Genomic DNA, 17,068 nt, shown 5'->3' on the forward strand with positions numbered 1-17,068 from the left:
ACCTGCCCTCTTCCTTAAGACTATAGTTTGGGCAGAGAGGAAGCACAGGTTCTACCAGGAGGCACCATCCCCCCACCACCACCCCCCTCCCCCGTCCCCCCCCAAACTAGAATGTGCCAGACACAGGTGTGTGGGCCACTGCCCTAAACATCAAGTTTATTGTGCTGTTCTCACATTCCAAACCCAACCCCCTCTCCCAGTGAGGGACAGCAGAGGGAAGGATTTTCACAGTACCTGCATGCCTCCCCAGCAACGCCCCCTCTTAACCCTCAGTCCGTCTATCCGTGGTCCACTGAAACGCAGCTAGGGACAAGGGCCGAGGAGAAATGGGAATCTCTCCTTGGGAGAACAGGAGGAAGAGGCTAGAGAACTTGATACCCCCCACCTCCCATGCCCTCGGAGAACAGAGGGCAGCAAACAGTCCATGCCATCCAGCCCAGTGGGCTAGGGGAGAGGAAGATGATGGTGACTCCAGCACAGCTGGGCTTGCTGCTTAGGTGCCAGAGGTGGAGGGAAGAGGCTGGGGCAGCAACACAGGAAAAGCTTTCTCTGCAGATCCAGGAGAGGGAACTATTTTTGGAGGCAGAAAGAAAAGACCTTGGGATACTTTCCTTTCCCCCCCCAGGTCCTTTGGAGCAGCGGGCAGCTTCACACTTTCTGTTCAGGGGGCCACTTAGTGGCTGGGGGAATGGGCCTTGTGGAACAGGTACACAGGACGCTGGAAGCCTGAGGGAAGAGTGTGCAATCAGGAGGGGTTGGCAGGACCTTAAGACTCCACAGGGTCTGCACCCTGCGCCAGGACTGGCCTCCCTTCCTCCCCCAACAAAATAAGCCAGCCTTACCTCTGGAGGTGTTGTGGGGTGTGGCCACAAGCTCATAGCTGGAGAAGCCCACCTCTGGGGATGTCAGGTAGGAACTGAACTGCTCTGGCTTCAGCTGAATTCGATAGTAGTTCTTGTAGATTGTTTCCTAGGGAGGAGGGCAAGGGATCACTTTAGCTCGTTGCCTTCTCTGCTGGTGGAGGCTGATGCCCACCCAGGGGGCCTTTTCACCTTGTTCAGAAAGTCCTCTTCCTGCTTCTTTGAGGCCTTCCTTGCCTCAACTAAAGGAAGGAGAGGCCCAACTTCCACAGAAACCCCAACTCACCGTGAGAGTCTTTCTCCTGCCGTAGGATGACCAAGGCTGGGGCTCCAGGACCAGGATGCCCCCAGGATGTAGGTGCCGGTAGATTCGGCGAAACATGCGCTTCAGCCCCTCGTCTCCCCAGTTGAGATGCACCCACTTGGTGAGGCTGAGGCAGAGCACCACATCATACTCGGGTTTTTGGGCCTCCACCAGCTCATCTCGATCCAGCACGTAGTTACCCTGAGGGCAAGAATTGGGGGTGAGGTCAACAGAGGCATAAAAGAACCACTGCCCCCTCACAACCCACTCTGCAGCCTCACTTTAGTCCTTGGCCACAATCTGCTCTGACACTCCTCAAAATAACTCCCAAATGGTGCCCTGTTTGAGTCTCATTTTCTTGCTTTCTATTGGTGGTAAGCCAATCATAAAAAGGGAGCTTGGGTAACTTTAAATTGAGCAAATTATCCACGAGATCACAAAGGCGGGGGTCAAATTGCAGAGAAAGAATGGTGGGGTTCTCCCAAGACCCTGTCCCCTACTTATTCCCACCCCACAGTCATTAAGCTGAGAGATTCAACGTTATGCAAAGGGCCCCAACCCAGGTTTGAAAGGGGAGACCTGTGGGTTCCTTCCCTGTAGTTGGGACTGGCGAAGTTTCAGGCCTATTCTTTTTCTCCCAGAGAAATGGAAGAACCCCATCCCTCAGGAAACCTTTTCTGGATGATAAGATCATTACCACCCTCTGCAAAGTCCATTCTTCTAGGTTGTAACCCAACACACTGCCAACTATTTCTGTAGCTGGCCTAACTGGAGCATTTTATGGGAATCCACCTGCAGTCAGGGGACAGACACTGAAGACATGGCACTCTCTCCTGCTTCCCCACAGTACTCTTTCTGACGCTTCCCCATCCCACCATCTAGGGTCAGTATGGAGATGACCTAAGGCCAAGCCGCTTAGGTTCCTGGCCACTGACAATCAACTCTGCATCTAATGCAAACAAGGTCCCTATCAAAGGACAGAAACTGTAATTAGTCAGCCACTACCCTAATTCTCCCCCCCCCCCCCCGCCCCGCATCCCAAGACATTCCATGTCTGAAACCCATCCCTTCATGCACCTTCAGTAGGTTGGAGGACAAGTCTTCATCTGGACCACATCCTCTAATGGGGAAGGTCGACAGGTCTGGATTACAGTACTGGCCAAGAGCAGGGCAAGAGGAGTCTGCCCCAATTCTGGGGCTTGCAGTCATGAGAAAGGACTCCAAGTAGAGCCACCCCCCGCCATCCCCCGACCCAGTTATAGGGGGGGGGAGACACACCCTGTGGAATCAATCGCAGATTCAGACCCTTCTCTCGAGGACTTGGTTTTCCTAGGGAGGGGTGCATGCACAGACACCCTCTGGGTCATAACCTTTCCCTGCCATGTTCCCATTTAATCTCATCTTTATTCCTGGCCCCTATCCCAAGAGCCTGTGAACCCTCTTACCGTGACGAAGACAACATTGTGGGGGAAGACGGATGTGTCTGCTCCATCCAAGGGCACTTGGGGTGCAGCAATGGGACCCCGGCTGGCTGTCAGTGAGGCTGGGAAGTAGCTTCTCTTTCGGACGGTTGTGGTCCCTTCCTCACTCTCTGCTCCTGGGGCCCCGTCAGAAGTCTGGGGTGGCAGACGCAGCTCTTCGGACAGGTAGTGTCGGATGTTTTGGCGGGCCGAGTGGATGAGCTGGGCATCAATATCCAGGCCCACCATGCGGGACGGGCCCCACTTACAGGCAATGCTCAGGGTCAAATGGCCCACATTGCAGCCCAGATCTAGGACGTCCCGACCCCGAAACCACTCAGGCTTCAACACCCGAAGGCGCCCATCCTCACAGGAAGGATTGCGGTACCCATAGTACTTGCAAAAATTCCCATACTGGAACTTGCACTGTTGCTTTTTGAAGCCCGCAGCAGGTAGTGGGTGGAGGTGGTGGCGGCCTCCCCCACTCCCTCGGCCCTTTTCCTTGGGACCCTGGCCTCCACCCCTAGCCCCTGCCTCTGACTTGCTGGAAGTCCTGCGACGTTTGCGATGTCGTGAGGAGGAAGACGGGGGTGCAGAGGTAACTGAGGCAGCTGGAGGGGCTGAAAGGGAGCCTGAGGGACCCTGTAGGGCAGATGGAAGGGGAGACACGACCTCATCCCTGCAGTTGATGGCTGTGTTGAGTTCATAGGGTTCGGGGGCGTCCCGGTTCTGGCCTCCATGCTGCTGCTGCTGCTGCGGGGTGCCCTCCCCATGGAGTGAGGAACTGAGGGGGGCTGTGGGCAGCACGGAGTGGCTATCATTCCCTCCAGCTGCCTGCTGCTGCTGCTGCTGCTGGTGGTGCTGTCCCCGGTGTCTATGCCGCTTCCGACCAGTCTTGAGTGGCGAAGCAAGGACTACGTGGCCCTCATCAGTGCAAGTATTGAGACTGAGAGGGTCTGTAATATCTTTGGGGATGAGGATCTCCACTGGATCTCGCCCCTTGGCCGGAAGTGGGGATGACTTTGGGGTCTCCGCATTGAGTGCGCGGCTCACTTCCTCATCCAGGAGACTATTCAGGTTCAATGGATCAAAGATATTGCCCCCCAGGAGGAAGTTGGAGGGTAAGACAGAATCACAGTCCGAATTGACCCGCCTGCGCCTCTTGAAGGCCGGATGTTTGAAGCCTCCACCACCTCCCCCTACATTACAGCTATTTCTCCTCTTGCCCCCACCTCCCCCAGGGGGCCGGTGGGGCTGATAGCCATTACGGGGTCGAGGAGGAGCAGGGGGGCCCAGTTCTGTTCCGCCCCCTCCCCGTCGCTCCTCCCCCACGTCCGGGGGAGCGGCTCGCCCGGGGGTATCCGACAAGCGGGCCTCCCCGTGCGACTGCGCCTGGGGGCCGCCCCCTCGTTGCTGCTGCGACTGACCGCCCCGAGGGGCGGATGCAGCCCCGGGGCTCTCCTTGCCGGCCCCAGAAGCCGGGGATCCCGCCGAGTGTGCGCGCGGGCCCGGCCCACGCTGTGTTCCGCCGCGGAGCTCCCCGGAGGCTGCCTCTCGGTGCGATTGCACAGTGGGGCCGCCCCCTCCGCCCGACTCATCTTTGAGCGGCGGCGGCGGGGCCGGCACCAGAAACGGCTCCTTCTCCGCCGCCATCTCGATCATTTCCTCCCCTTATTCCGTCCCAGTCGAGGGCAACCGGGGGGACCGGGGGCTTAACCCCCCTTCCTAGACCCCGCTCGCTTCCCCCCGCCCCTTTCGCGAGTGCGCGCGCAGTTCTGCTTCTCTCCCCTAGTCTCGCGCCCAAGCGCCTCCCCCGAAGCGCGCCCTACTCGCCCGCGAGACCAAAACAAGATGCCCGCGAGACCCGAACTCGAGGAATCAACCGCGCGTGCGCCGACCCCTTTCTCCACTACCACTACCGCTTCGCCGCGAGCGCGCACTGCTGGGGCGCGTTCCTCTCTCCCTGGAATCACGCATGCGCACTCCGCCACCACCCTGGTTGCGCGCGCATCGGAGTACGAACCAACTTAACGGCTCCGGGAGTTTAAATATAGCCCCTCTCAGCCCCCACAAAAGCCCACCACCCCAAACTGACACCCTACTTCCCTTCGCAGCTATGTCCGTCCCTACTGATATCCTTTGTCTCTGCCGCGCGATCCCACCCACCGTAGGCGGGGGACGGGGAGCTGGTGTGAAAAGGTCTCCTTGACACCCGACCCTTGCTCCTGAGGAATGAGTCTCAGCGGTCTCCGCCCGGCTCTAAACCAGCAACCTCCCTACCCCGCCTCCTTCCTCCCCCTAGTGGGCAGCGCCTGCGCACACCCTTTTGGGCTTGCGCGGGTAGATGCAGCACGTGCTGGAGATGACGCCCCGCCCTCCGTGCTAGGGGCGGGGACTGTTACGTTGCTTCCTCAGGTTTGGTACACGCATCATGCGTCAGCACGACTCGGAGGGGCGTGGCTAAGGAACGGGGCGGCCCTCATGAATTATTCATGACCTGGTTGCCCCCTGTGTCCACCTATTTAGAAGGGCTTCCGAGGGAGTGGAGGGGTGCACCTAAAAGTAGGGGAGGGGAAAGAGCGGAGCGTACTGCCCGTCTTCCTACGAACTGTTCTCAGTATAATATGACAGGTCATTTTAACTCACCCCCTGGAAAATACTCTCTGCTGAACTGGAAAAAAAAAAATACTAAAACAGGCAATGTTGTCCAACTTCCTCTTCCCCCGAAATGGCCGAGTAGTTCTCTCGCTCCTCCGCCTTTCCCCAATCGCAATCACCTGGGGACACTACGCCCTCCTCTCCGCCTCCCCACCCACCTCCCGGACACCAAAGCCTCCGCCCACCACCCGACGTCTGCGCACGAGCCCCCCAGCCCGCGGAGAGCGACCCCGACGCCCACCACAGCCGCCAATAGCAGTACACCCACCACCACCGCCCCCTCGTACGCAGGCCTTCCCGAGCACACGCTGCGGCTTCGCGCCGCCTTATATAAAAACGAATGTGGGCGGAGAAGAGGCTTTGGCCTGCTTTGGGGACCCCCTGCCTCAGTCAATGGGGAAGAAGCTACTCGACGGCCTTTCCAGAGGGTGCTTGGTGGCTCGTTCTCCTTGCCAACAGCGCTTGGGGTGCGGGTCCTGTGGCTGAGAAGAGGGAGGAAGAGGCGAGAATGGGGTTAAGGAGAGTCTCAAAATAAAATACCAAAATAAGGGCATGAAGGAGAGTAAGAGGAAGAATGGGAATCAGTGCACGATTCCCAGAGGAAGGAAAAGGCAGTCTGGGGCACGGAGAAAAGTTAGTAAAAGGAAGATGTGCATCTTGAACGATCAGGCGCTATTGCTGCCACCTAAAAAAAGGGAGGCCAACGAGGATTATGGGATTTGTAGTTTTACAGGGCGTTCTGTTGGAAGATGGCGGAAATAACTCAGCTGCGCAGACGCAGAAGCCGATTCCAGTTGCGCATGCGCCTTAGCCCTGCGAGCACGCCGCCGGTGGGGGTGGAGGTGGAGCTTGTGCGTGGCCTCGCGCCTTTCCCTGGTGGCGGGAAAAGTGGCTCGAGGTTCGAGGTGCTTGGAGAATCTCTGCCTTAGCCCACTGTGCTCCTCGCCCTTAGGTTCTCATCTCTCCAGAAGGTAGCTGGTGCTTCTCCGCTTGCAGCTGAAGGTGCTAGGCGTGGTCAATCCTGGCACCTGTCGCCTGAGAAGTTTTCTCTTCAGGGTGCCGTCCAACTCTTAACCCCTGTCCTCAGAATCTCTAACCGCAAACTTACTCCCAACAAACAAACAAAAGTAACTCAATATCACGGCGGGCGACGGCGGGCGACGACGGACCTGAGCGAGAATGCGGATCCTGGTGCCTCCGCGGGTTGTGGGTGGGGAGCGGGAGCTGAGGCGAAATTCTCTCATGGTGGGGGAGTTGTTGATGGGGAGGAGAGGCTAGAAAGCCACTGTTTTACCCTTTGAGGGGAGTCAAGGAGTTTTGGTTCTGTGGTACCTACGGGTTTTAAATGCTGTGCTTAAGGCAGAATTGGTGAGGGAAGAGAGAGGGAAAAATGTGGGTCCCTCAAAGTTCTTCCCTCTGGTTTATAAGGTGGAATTAGGCCTTTTATTGTTCCAGACGTCGCCTTGGTGCTCTGTGAGGCAAAATGCTGCCGGAGTCTGGGAGTCCATGGGCATGACCCCTGTAAGCGAAAACAACACAAAAGGCTAGTGTGAGGTCGGCAATAGTTTGGGGCAAGTATGGAAGCTTTTCGGGAGTTAGATAGCAAGGGTCTGAACCAGGATCAGGGTCCTAAAGAAAGAGTCTGTTTCGGTGATAAGTGCCCGTATCTCTGTGCTTCCTTGCACTCTCTGAACCGAGAAGCTTTAGTCACCATTAATTTATTTATAAGATTATGTAAAAGGTTTAGTTCAGTTAGTTATGACAGGAAATGTCTTGTTAGGTAGTCTGCTATGGGCAGTAAGCGTAGCGGGGATCATTTTTTCCTTCTGTCTTGTTAAAAGTTTTAAATCATGCTTGCTGAGTGCACATGAGAGAAAGAAGGAAGAAAGAAAGAAGGAGACAGGAAGGAAGGAAGAGAGAGAAAAAAACCTCTTACTGACGGAGGAATGATAATGAGCAGGGATCTACATGCCGTTAGACATTAAGACAAAAAGAAATCAAACTCCAGCTTAAAGGATATTTAAAATATAGTCCTTATTTATTTATTTAAGAGTTATGTTTTATCTGGTGGCCATACTGAGGACTTCAAGCCTGGGAGGCAGCATCTCAAGTAACCCTGAGAAAACTGCTCCCAAAATATAGTCTTTATTTATTTATTTTACAATATATATTTACTTATTTTTGTTTGTGTCTAACTACTCCCACTAGAATGTCAGCTCGGTGAGAACAGAAACTCGATCTTTCTTGTTCTCTGCTCAAAATATAGTCTTCTTGTTTTTTTTTTTCAAAATATAGTCTTTAAATACAGTTTTTTGAGGCTCACGGAGTCTGTGTTAGAGGACAATCCTAAAGGGTTTCTTTTCTTTTAGACCAAGGATTCCAGGGACAATATAAAGAGGGAATAATTGGATACTTAAGAGGGGAGAAATTTGTGAACATATTCTAAATGGGGGGAAGGGGGAGGAGGATTAATGCTTTTTGAAAAATATTGACAAGACTGAATTTATTTAGCTAGATCAATTCTCAAACATTTTGGTCTCAGAATCCTTTTATACTCTTAAAAATTATGAAGGATTCCAAAGATTGGTTTATATCTATTTATGGATCTATTGATACTAGTATATTAGAAATTAAACTGAGAAAAAAATTAAACATTTATTTATTAATTTTAAAATAACGATAATAAACCCATTACATAATGTTAACATAGATAATATTTTAATGAAAAATGTATTTTCCTAAATGAAAGAAAATTTAGTATGAAGAATGGTGTTTTACATTTCTGCAAATCTCTTTCATGTCTGGCTTAATAGAAAACAGCTGGATTTTCATCTGTTTCTGAATTCAATCTGTTACGATATCTTGTTTTGGTTGAAAAGTATGAGAAAACCCAGCCTAACACAGATAAGTAGTTGAAAAAGGGAGGGGGCCCTCAGGGGTCTTTGGATCACACTTTGAGATCTGCTGAGCTAGGTGATTTCATTCTATAATCAGTGTCATGATTTTTAGTGTTCTAAATGAAAGAAAACTATTTTTTGGAACAGCTCATTCACCTTCTCTTGGTTCCCTTTATTATTTCTAAGTTATTTTCTCCTCCTTATTCACCCTTCTTTCTTATGTCAGTTCAGTAGTTAGGATCTGGTTATGGAACTTTCTGTTACTTTCACACTTAAAGCTTTATTGGATTTTTTGGTCTCTCTTTTTTCATCTAAGGTCAGAAAAAAGAAATTAGAACCTCAAATGTTATTCCTGGGTCTAGAGCCCCTATTCCTGGGTCTAGAGCCCCCAGTCATCTCATAGCTGGCCAGGTGAAAGTTGGTGGTATTTTGTATATTTATTAACTTCCTTAAAATTGTTTTTCTCTCTCTGAAGTAGATTTCAACATTCGTTATTGTGGGAGAAAATACTTCACCTGAAACAGAGGAGCAGAGACTTGGCTTGTCAGACAGTGACTTCCAGACTTTCCCTTCTCTATTGATCAGGTTAGAGATTTTATTTAAAAGTAATGTTCTTCATCACACCCTCAGTGTAGGTTAAGGAAAACCAGTATTCATTGCTGCTTGTATATTTACTACATCTTATTAACTCAACAGTGATCCACAATTTTATCTAGTTGGTTGGGGCTCCAGTAACACACTTTTGCCTAGAGAGGTCAGTATAGGTTTAGATAATGATTTGAACCTAAATATTGGAAAAATTTTGCCGTTTTAGGTTGATTAAAATACTCTTTTTATTTTAAAAATAGAGTTTAAAAAATCACTTTGAAATGGTGGTATATGTATAAAATGCTAGAGTTACACAAGAGGGTACAGTAGAGAGCTCATTTCCACCCCCAGCCACCCGTTTCCAATCTGCTGAGACACTTTTGTCAGTTTCTTGTGTATTCTTCCAGAGATAGTTTATGGATACACAAGCATCTTATATAGATGAACATTTAAAAAAATCAAATTTTGTCATCTCAGGTACACTAATTTTCATTTTGTTTTTCTCATTTAGTATAGTTTTATAATTCTGATTGTCTTCATAGGGACTTCTCAGGATCATTTTTGGAATTCTAGAGTCTGGGAGAAGATATGTTTGTCATTTATTATTATTATTCCTTTTTTTTTTAAATATTTTTTTTTAATTTTTTTTTTAATATTATTCCTTTTGCAGCCTAATTTTATCCAGTTTCTGGCTTCTGTTTAGGATTATCATAAAGAAGGGACCAGTTTGCTGCAGTGATTCTCCCCCAATGTCCCACTTGCTTTTTTTCCAGAGTCAAATAAGTTTGGGAGTTGGTGGTGAAAAGTTAAGATGGAAACAATGATAAAATGTGCTTCTTAATATATAGGAAAAGTAGTTACTGCAGAATAGCGCATATCAATTATTCGCATTTATGGAATGAAGAAAAGGAACAGAAAAATACCAAAAAAAAAAAATTAAAAATACTTTATATTCAGCCATGCTGTGGCCACACTAAGTCAAGTCTCCAGTACCTTTTGAATTCATCTTGGGATCTGGAGGGAGGAATTCTACACCCTGAACAACTGAGTGTTTAGCTTGGCCATTTGAGGGTCGTAAAATTTTCAGCCCCTTTAGAGGGAAGACTGTATGAACCCAAAGATCCATTTTATGCTGCTTTTGGATCTCTTTATAGTGGCAGATGGCAGAGTTGGAAGATTGAGTTTCAGGTCCAGGGCCTTCAAAGCACTCAAAACCAACAGCCAGAAATAAGATCACTGAGAAGAACAGACATGTTATTAGAATTTAGAAGCCAAAACCTGGGTTCATCTTGACTCTACCATGTATTAACACTGAGGTTTTGGGCAAACCACAGCTGGGTAGAAATAATATTAATGGTGGAAAGTGAAAACTGGAAAAATGTACAAGTTCTTGGAACATCACAAGATGAGTCTTGGCACTGTGCTGGGTCACAAATGACTTATAGCTGTGTAGAGGTGTTAACCTCTTCAGCCTTTAGTGTGGCTGGAGGCCCCCCACTCCCATCCCTCAGTTTTATATGGATGTGGGCAGCCTGGTCCTTTTACCCTAGAGTACCTAGAAATATTTCCTGTGTGTTTCAATGTGTACTTTTAATGTGTGCTTTACATGTGTGCTGTGATATTAAAATTATTGTGAAGCACTGAACTACTGAACTAGACGATTGGGATGTAGAGTAGCACAGTTCATAACACAAACTTATAAATCAGACAGGTTCTAATCCTGATTTTTACCACTTTATCGATTACTTAATGTCTCTAAATCCCTCTAAGCGTCAATTTCCCCAATTGTAAAATGGTATCAATCTCATAGATGTATTGAGAGAATTAAATGAGATGACATATCCAAAGTTTATAGTGAGTTCTCAATAAGTGTTATTCATTATTATTAGTCACAATTTTGGTAGAAATAATGAAGCATGCTGATATTGTATAGAACATCTGTGAGTAGATAGCTACAGATAAACTATGGATATAGAGTGAATATGCTAGATTCTTATTACTAGCTTCTCTGGGGACCTCTGCTGATTACTAAATATTTCTGAGCCATGAATAGAAATCGCGAGAATCCAGCACATTCGGAAATTTATTAGACTAGAAGATCTAGGTAAAGGGAAGATATACATTATAGTGATGTTAATAAAGGGGGTTCTCTATGCATAGGGATGTCTGAATTAGGTAGGAGAATTTATAGGTTTTTTTTTTTTTTTCTAAGTATTTAGGAGAACCTTGTGAAATGAGGTTATCCCTCTGAAGAAAACTCACTGTTTAACTCCCAGGACTGCCCACACCCTACTACCACTACTCTACTACTATTTATATTTCTGGCTGTTAAAAACGTGTCTTGTTTTAATAAGAGGCACCAAATGGGGTTGCTTATGCTAAGCTCCAAGTCACTAAACCAAGACAACTTAATTACAATGTTAGGTCTCCCAGAAATGGAATCTTAAACCAGTCAATCAGGAATTGCCTGATCAGCACTAGTTGGGTAATCTGCCTGATAGACTCCAGTAGTCCCTTAAAGGAAAATAACCTTGTATGACCAACCTGCTTTTTTTTTTTTGCCTAGTATTACTTCCTTGTTCCTGCTCCCTTCTGCCTGTAAAAGTCTTTAATTTTGTATAGCTCCTTGGAGCTCCTGTCTATCTGGTAGATTGGATGCTGCCCAATTCGTGAATTGTTGAATAAAGCCAATACGCTCCTCAAAATTTACTCAGTTGAATTTTTTTTTAAATTTTTTGTTTGGTTGCATTGGGTCTTCGTTGCTGCGCGCGGGCTTTCTCTAGTTGCGGTGAGCGAGGGCTACTCTTCGTTGCGGTGCGCGGGCTTCTCACTGCGGTGGCTTCTCTTATTGCCGAGCACGGGCTCTAGGCGCGTGGGCTCAGTAGTTGTGGCACGCAGGCTCTAGAGCACAGGCTCAGTAGTTGTGGTGCATGGGCTTAGTTGCTCTGCGGCATGTGGGATCTTCCCGGACCAGGGCTCGAACCCGTGTCCCCTGCATTAGCAGGCGGGTTCTTAACCACTGTGCCACCAGGGAAGCCCCTGAATTTTGTTTTTTAACAAATCACTACCACTATCATTTCTACCTACTTACAAGTGCCTACCTCATGTTGCACATGGTTCTAGAAACTTAAAACACTAAGGATTGTTGCTGATCTTTAAAACAGCAACTCTTATTATCCTCCAGCATGTAACTGGCACTGCTGAGGAGTAGAATTGTAGTCAAGAAGGCAGAAAATGTAGTTCAAGTGTCCCAGGCAAAGAGACCCTGAACCCAAGAAGACAGGGAGAGGAGAAAGTTTAAAATCATGTTCGATCAGCACTGTATAGCACAGGGAACTATATTCAGTATCCTGTGATAAACCATAATGGTGAAGAATATGAAAAAGAATATATATAAGTTTAACTGACTCACTTTGCTGTGCAGCAGAAATTAACAGAACATTGTAAATCAGCTAGGCTTCAATAAAATTTAAAAAATCATGTTCAGAGTCATAGCAGTTCATTTCTTTTTTCTAACAGAGGCATAAAGAAAAGTGTAGCTTCTGAGCTGAATGATGACAACCTTGCAGAGTAAAGATGGTGAGTCAAGAGTCACTTTCCTCTTCTTTCTCAGCCCTTGGTCATCTGGACACCTTTACCTCCAAAGGGAAGCTCAATTCACATGTATTTCATGTCCACTTTGTTAAAGTTACTACTTTTCTAGACACTTTGAGTGAAATATATTTGACTTAGAAACAGTCTTATTCAAGAAATGTATGAACTCGTAGGGAAAGAAGAGACATTTAGATATTTAAAACATGAATTTAAATGTGGTAAATGCCACAGGACAGGTACAAAGTATTATGGAAGCTCAGAAGAAAGATACATTACTTATACCTGGGAGGATCAGTACAATTTTCATTGCATCGTTTGTAGATTTTGACTAGGTTTTTAAAAATTTCTCTAATTTCCCCTAAAATTTTGTGCAAAGTTAAAACAAGCAAATTAAAAAAAATTTTCACATTTGAATAATTCAGTTTCCTGCATACTTATATTTATCACCTTTGACTTACTCAGTGGTTCTTAAACCTGGTAGTGCATCAGAATCATCTAGATAGCCTTGTAAAATTACAGATTCTTGGGCCTCACTTCAAACTACTTCATCAGAATCTTAGGGCAGGGATGAGAGGGTCGGGGGCTGGGAGGGTTGGGGAAGGAAGGCCTAGGAATCTGAATTTGTTAAATAATTATTATTTTTTCATATCATAATATTTCATAATATAATATTATAATATTATAATCAATATTTCATATCCAGGTAATTCTGATATGGTCAATCAGTGGCAGTGTTTGGCAATTTCTGTGTTAGATTCTATATTTCATAAATTCCATTTGATGATCACATTTCTTTCAGAATGCGGGAAGGGACCAAAGAAAACCTTTGCCCCACCTGCACAAAAACTGCATAGCCTGATGCCCTGTAACCTTAACTCATCGAAGGAGGAGATCCTGGGGATCAGTTCCCCAGAGGCAGAGACCAGGCCAAGCCTGCTAAAGGCCAGGTTAGAGAAGAAGAAGGAGAAAACAACCGAAGAGAATGGTACAGGCAGTGGCCAGGAGATAAAAGGAAGGGCTCAAGACAACAAGAAAGCAAAGAAGAAGGAAAAGGTAAAAATCACAATGATGGGCTCTAGTGGGACAGTTTCTCCTAGTCACCCAGCCTGGGCAAACAGGATCTTTTCATTTCAGAAGACATTTAAATATTTATAACATAAATTTGAATGTGGTAAATCCCACAGGGAAAATTCATCCTGTAGTTTCAGTTTTTGATTTCTTTTTGGGGCTTCTATTTTCTTCTCGAAGAGGTAAAAAGTGTTTTGATGAAAGTGTTTAGCAGGGCATACTGGGCAGGGAGGGGCTGAGGTGGGATGGAGGTGAGAGTAGAAGTAGACAGAAATTTTATAAACTTTTTCCTTTTCTTTGACTCCTTTACTCCCAGGAGATCTGGGATAGAATTTATGGAATCCTTAGGTTGACTTTATGCTCTCAGTCTTGTGAACTTACTGCCTCATCTAAAGGAGGCTTCCTTGACTAGTCACAGAGGAGGACTGGGGAAAGATGAGCAGTTTTTCTCCCCTACCCTTCTCTCTGCAGGGAAAATCAACTCTTACCAATGCAGAATTTGAGGAGATTGTCCAGATTGTGCTACAGAAGTCCCTCCAGGAGTGCTTGGGTATGGCTTTTAGTGAGAGAAAAAGAGTTTCAGTTTGGCAAAGAAATTGTTATCTGAGGGGTAGAGTAAGTCGATAGCTTCTCTCCTTCCTTCCATCTTTCTAAGTAAGGAAATATTAGATGAGACTTTGAAGTATTTTTAAATACTTCATCTTCTATCAAGAGGACTATAGCTAAACCACCTTAGACAGAGGGTACAGACTTTTAGAAAGGTAGATTACATTGACTTCAGAATATAAAAATAGTCTCATCTAGATTTTTTAAATGTAATTTAAATTTATTTCTATATGTTTACAATCTTCATAGAAAAGATAAATTATTTTTCCCAGATTTGAAGAACTTAGTCTCCATTTACCCTTGTATATTTCTGTTTCTAATACTGCTTTAACATATGCTCAGGAATTTGATTTTAGAATAAGGAACTCTATAGCATAGGTCGTAAGGCCTTCTCCATAAGGTCATGAGGCTAAGGACAGTGGTTTGACATTTTCAGCTATTCTTAGGTATACTTCCATTCCTAGAGAAAGTTTGAGGAACAAATGATATAAAACATGGTACATAAAATTTCTGTTATGTACACAAAATAAAATTAATATTACCTGGCTATCCTAGAATAGGCACATCAATCTGGAAAGGCTTGCAGAAGGATGTAGATTTGTAGTTTTTCCTGAGAATTAAAAAACTTGAAAGTTGGAACTTCCCTGGTAGCACAGTGGTTGAGACTTCACGCTCCCAATGCAGGGGGCCCGGGTTCGATCCCTGGTTGGGGAACTAGGTCCCACATGCATGCCACAACTAAGAGTTCTCATGCCACAACTAAGGAGCCGGTGAGCTGCAACTAAGTAGACTGTGAACCACAGCTGAGGACCCCGCCTGCCGCAACTGAGACCTGGCACAACCAAACAAATAAATAAATAAATATTTAAAAAAAAAAAAAAAAACAAACTTGAAAGTTCTATGGTGTGGCAAAAGTCCAAAGGTAAGCTCTTCCAGGCAACTGATGGGAGATATTTTAATGAAAGTTTACAGTTGGAAATAATGGAGTAGTTGTTTTCTTTAATTGCTTCTCTGCTTATAGTATTTTGTTTTGGGAGGGATGGAATCTAGCCTTGATTTTGCAGAGACTTCCTGTGCCCAGCCTACAAGATGTACCCAGTTAGACAAGGAACCAGGAATTGCTTCTTCTACTACTGATAATAATAATGCTGATGGGTAAGTTTATCCCAGTGAGGCGAGTTGATCACAGGGTGGACTTAATATTGATAAATGGTTATCCATCTATCTATCTATCTAGTCATTTTTCATATCTCTATAGATTTCTCTCATCTCAGGAAAGACACTTGAGTTGAGTTGGGAAAAATAGGCCAGTAGATGGATAAAATGACCTCAGGAGGCCATAGAGAGCTTACAATTCTTCTGTCCTCCTAACTTTTATCCTTGGGTTTTTTCAAAAGAGGGGTACTACAAATTGCCCCTTTATACCTTTTAATTAAAAATCTTATTTGCAGAGAGAGGGTAGTGGTACCGCATATTCTAGAGATTTCAGCCTCTCAGGAAGGTGGAGTAATCCCTGAGATAAAGACATCTAAGCCAGGCCAGCCAGATCCTGCACCCTCTGAGAAGAAATTCAATAAACTCTCCTTAAGCAAAAGAAAGAAGGCCACTCGTAAGTATAGTCAGATACACTTTGACACCTGGCTCAAGTACTTACTCCATGAAATTAGGGAATTGGACAGTGGGCATACTGAGAATTTTCAGCCCAAGACTTGAAACTGTTGAGCTATGATTCTTCTTCCTTCTTTAACTGGCCTGTACTATCTACAAAGATTCTCTTCTTCATCTCCCTACCCTACAATGTTTTCTTTTATCTTCCCAGAAGATGAGAAAATGGAGAAAGCCCAAAGTGGACATGAGCACAAACAGAAAGACCAACTGAAGAAAACAGTTCAGGATCATTCTCAGATCAGGGACCAACAAAAAGGAGAGGGAAGTGGTTTTGGTGAGTTCAGCCATGGTTTGAAAAACCTACTTGGGCTTGAAAATTGGAGGTGGAGGACAGAGGTAAGGGTTAGGATGTTAGAGGAAATTATGCAAAGGACTATAATTTATCCCTCACAGCTGCTTGTTAGAGGATATGGTGCTGAGGAAGAGAGAGAACTATTTCATTCATTCAATTATTCAGTCATATAATCCACAGGTGTTTGGTGCTTGCTAAATTCTAGGCATTTTAGGAGGTACTGAGTAAATGCAGAGGAAACAAATATAAGCCTGTCGCGCGAGAGCGAAGCTTGTGAGGAAGGCCAACAAGAAAGCTACAAATTGGGAGTAGTCCTGGAAAAGTTTCCAAGAAAAAGATATCATTTGAGCCAGATCTTGAAGTATAATTTAGTCAGACGAACTAAGGTGGGGATGGGGGTCAGAGTGATAATTATTGGCAGAGTAATGGAGGAGGGCTAATGTTTGTAGCTTTTGGGTATTTTGGGGGGTAGGAGGTTGTAGGGATGGGGGAGATAAGGCTAGAGGCAAGTAAGCACCAGATGTTAAAGGACCTTACAAGTCAGGCTAAGGAAGTTGGATTTTATTTTAAAAGTAAAGAGGAACCATTGACATTAAGTAGGCAAAACTTGATAAGATTTGCATTTTAGAAAGCTTGCTCTGGCACTAGCATGGAAGATGGATTGGCAGGAGAAAAACTAGACCCATAGAAATAATTATCCAGGCAAGGAAGACAGACAATAGCAGTGAAGAGGAAGAGACAAAATTGAGATCTTTAGGACGCAAGATCAATATAATATGATTGCTGCTGGATATGAGAGCTGAGGAAGAGTGAGGCCTCTAGGATGGTCCTGTTTTCCGGCATGAGTGACTGAGTGGATGAAGAATCATGATCTGAAGTGGAAAATATAGAAGAAAGAGCAAGTTGAAGATGATGGATTGAGCTTTGCATGAGTTAGGGGGTCTGTGATGAGCTTTAGAGCTCAAGAAAGGGGTCTGGGCTCTCGGAGATACAGATTCGGGAGTCATCTGCATCAATAGGAATAGATGAAATTTTCCAAGAAGAGGGTGTAGAGTGAAAAGGGAACATTGGAT

General features: G+C 45.8%; 2 protein-coding genes across 8 annotated transcripts in view; one reads left to right on the forward strand and one right to left on the reverse strand.

Annotated features, from left to right (window-relative positions):
- Positions 1-129: 129 nt before the first annotated feature.
- On the reverse strand, positions 130-5,341 carry MEPCE (methylphosphate capping enzyme). The gene is made up of 4 exons (XM_059897807.1): positions 2,610-5,341; positions 1,147-1,365; positions 843-969; positions 130-726 (listed from the first exon to the last, which is right to left on the reverse strand). Exons 1-4 carry the CDS (start codon positions 4,284-4,286, stop codon positions 674-676), a joined length of 2,076 nt encoding a protein of 691 aa, XP_059753790.1. The 5' UTR covers positions 4,287-5,341; the 3' UTR covers positions 130-673.
- A 790-nt stretch (positions 5,342-6,131) lies between these two features.
- Positions 6,132-17,068, forward strand: part of ZCWPW1 (zinc finger CW-type and PWWP domain containing 1) — a 30,194-nt gene continuing 19,257 nt past the window's right edge. For 3 of the 7 annotated variants that reach the window (XM_059896144.1, XM_059896150.1, XM_059896151.1), the window contains exons 1-8: positions 6,426-6,473; positions 8,655-8,764; positions 12,287-12,346; positions 13,161-13,414; positions 13,901-13,979; positions 15,100-15,190; positions 15,487-15,644; positions 15,855-15,977. In XM_059896144.1, coding sequence (XP_059752127.1) covers positions 12,319-12,346; positions 13,161-13,414; positions 13,901-13,979; positions 15,100-15,190; positions 15,487-15,644; positions 15,855-15,977 — 733 coding nt within the window. In that variant the 5' untranslated portion in view covers positions 6,426-6,473; positions 8,655-8,764; positions 12,287-12,318. Of the gene's footprint in view, positions 6,254-6,342; positions 6,474-8,654; positions 8,765-12,286; positions 12,347-13,160; positions 13,415-13,900; positions 13,980-15,099; positions 15,191-15,486; positions 15,645-15,854; positions 15,978-17,068 lie in introns of those variants that run through there. The other 4 variants (XM_059896145.1, XM_059896148.1, XM_059896146.1 and 1 more) reach the window with 4 other exon arrangements.

The sequence above is a fragment of the Balaenoptera ricei genome, chromosome 15 (genome assembly GCF_028023285.1).
Source record: "Balaenoptera ricei isolate mBalRic1 chromosome 15, mBalRic1.hap2, whole genome shotgun sequence".
Classification (NCBI taxonomy): domain Eukaryota; kingdom Metazoa; phylum Chordata; class Mammalia; order Artiodactyla; family Balaenopteridae; genus Balaenoptera; species Balaenoptera ricei.

Excerpts from the sequence above, each read along its gene's own strand:
- MEPCE (XM_059897807.1), bottom strand. The coding sequence starts at position 4,286 with ATGATCGAGATGGCGGCGGAGAAGGAGCCGTTTCTGGTGCCGGCCCCG. Across the intron at positions 970-1,146 it reads GCAGGAGAAAGACTCTCACG|GAAACAATCTACAAGAACTA; the intron begins GTGAGTTGGGGT and ends CCTCCTCCCTAG. Across the intron at positions 727-842 it reads ACCCCACAACACCTCCAGAG|GCTTCCAGCGTCCTGTGTAC; the intron begins GTAAGGCTGGCT and ends CTCTTCCCTCAG.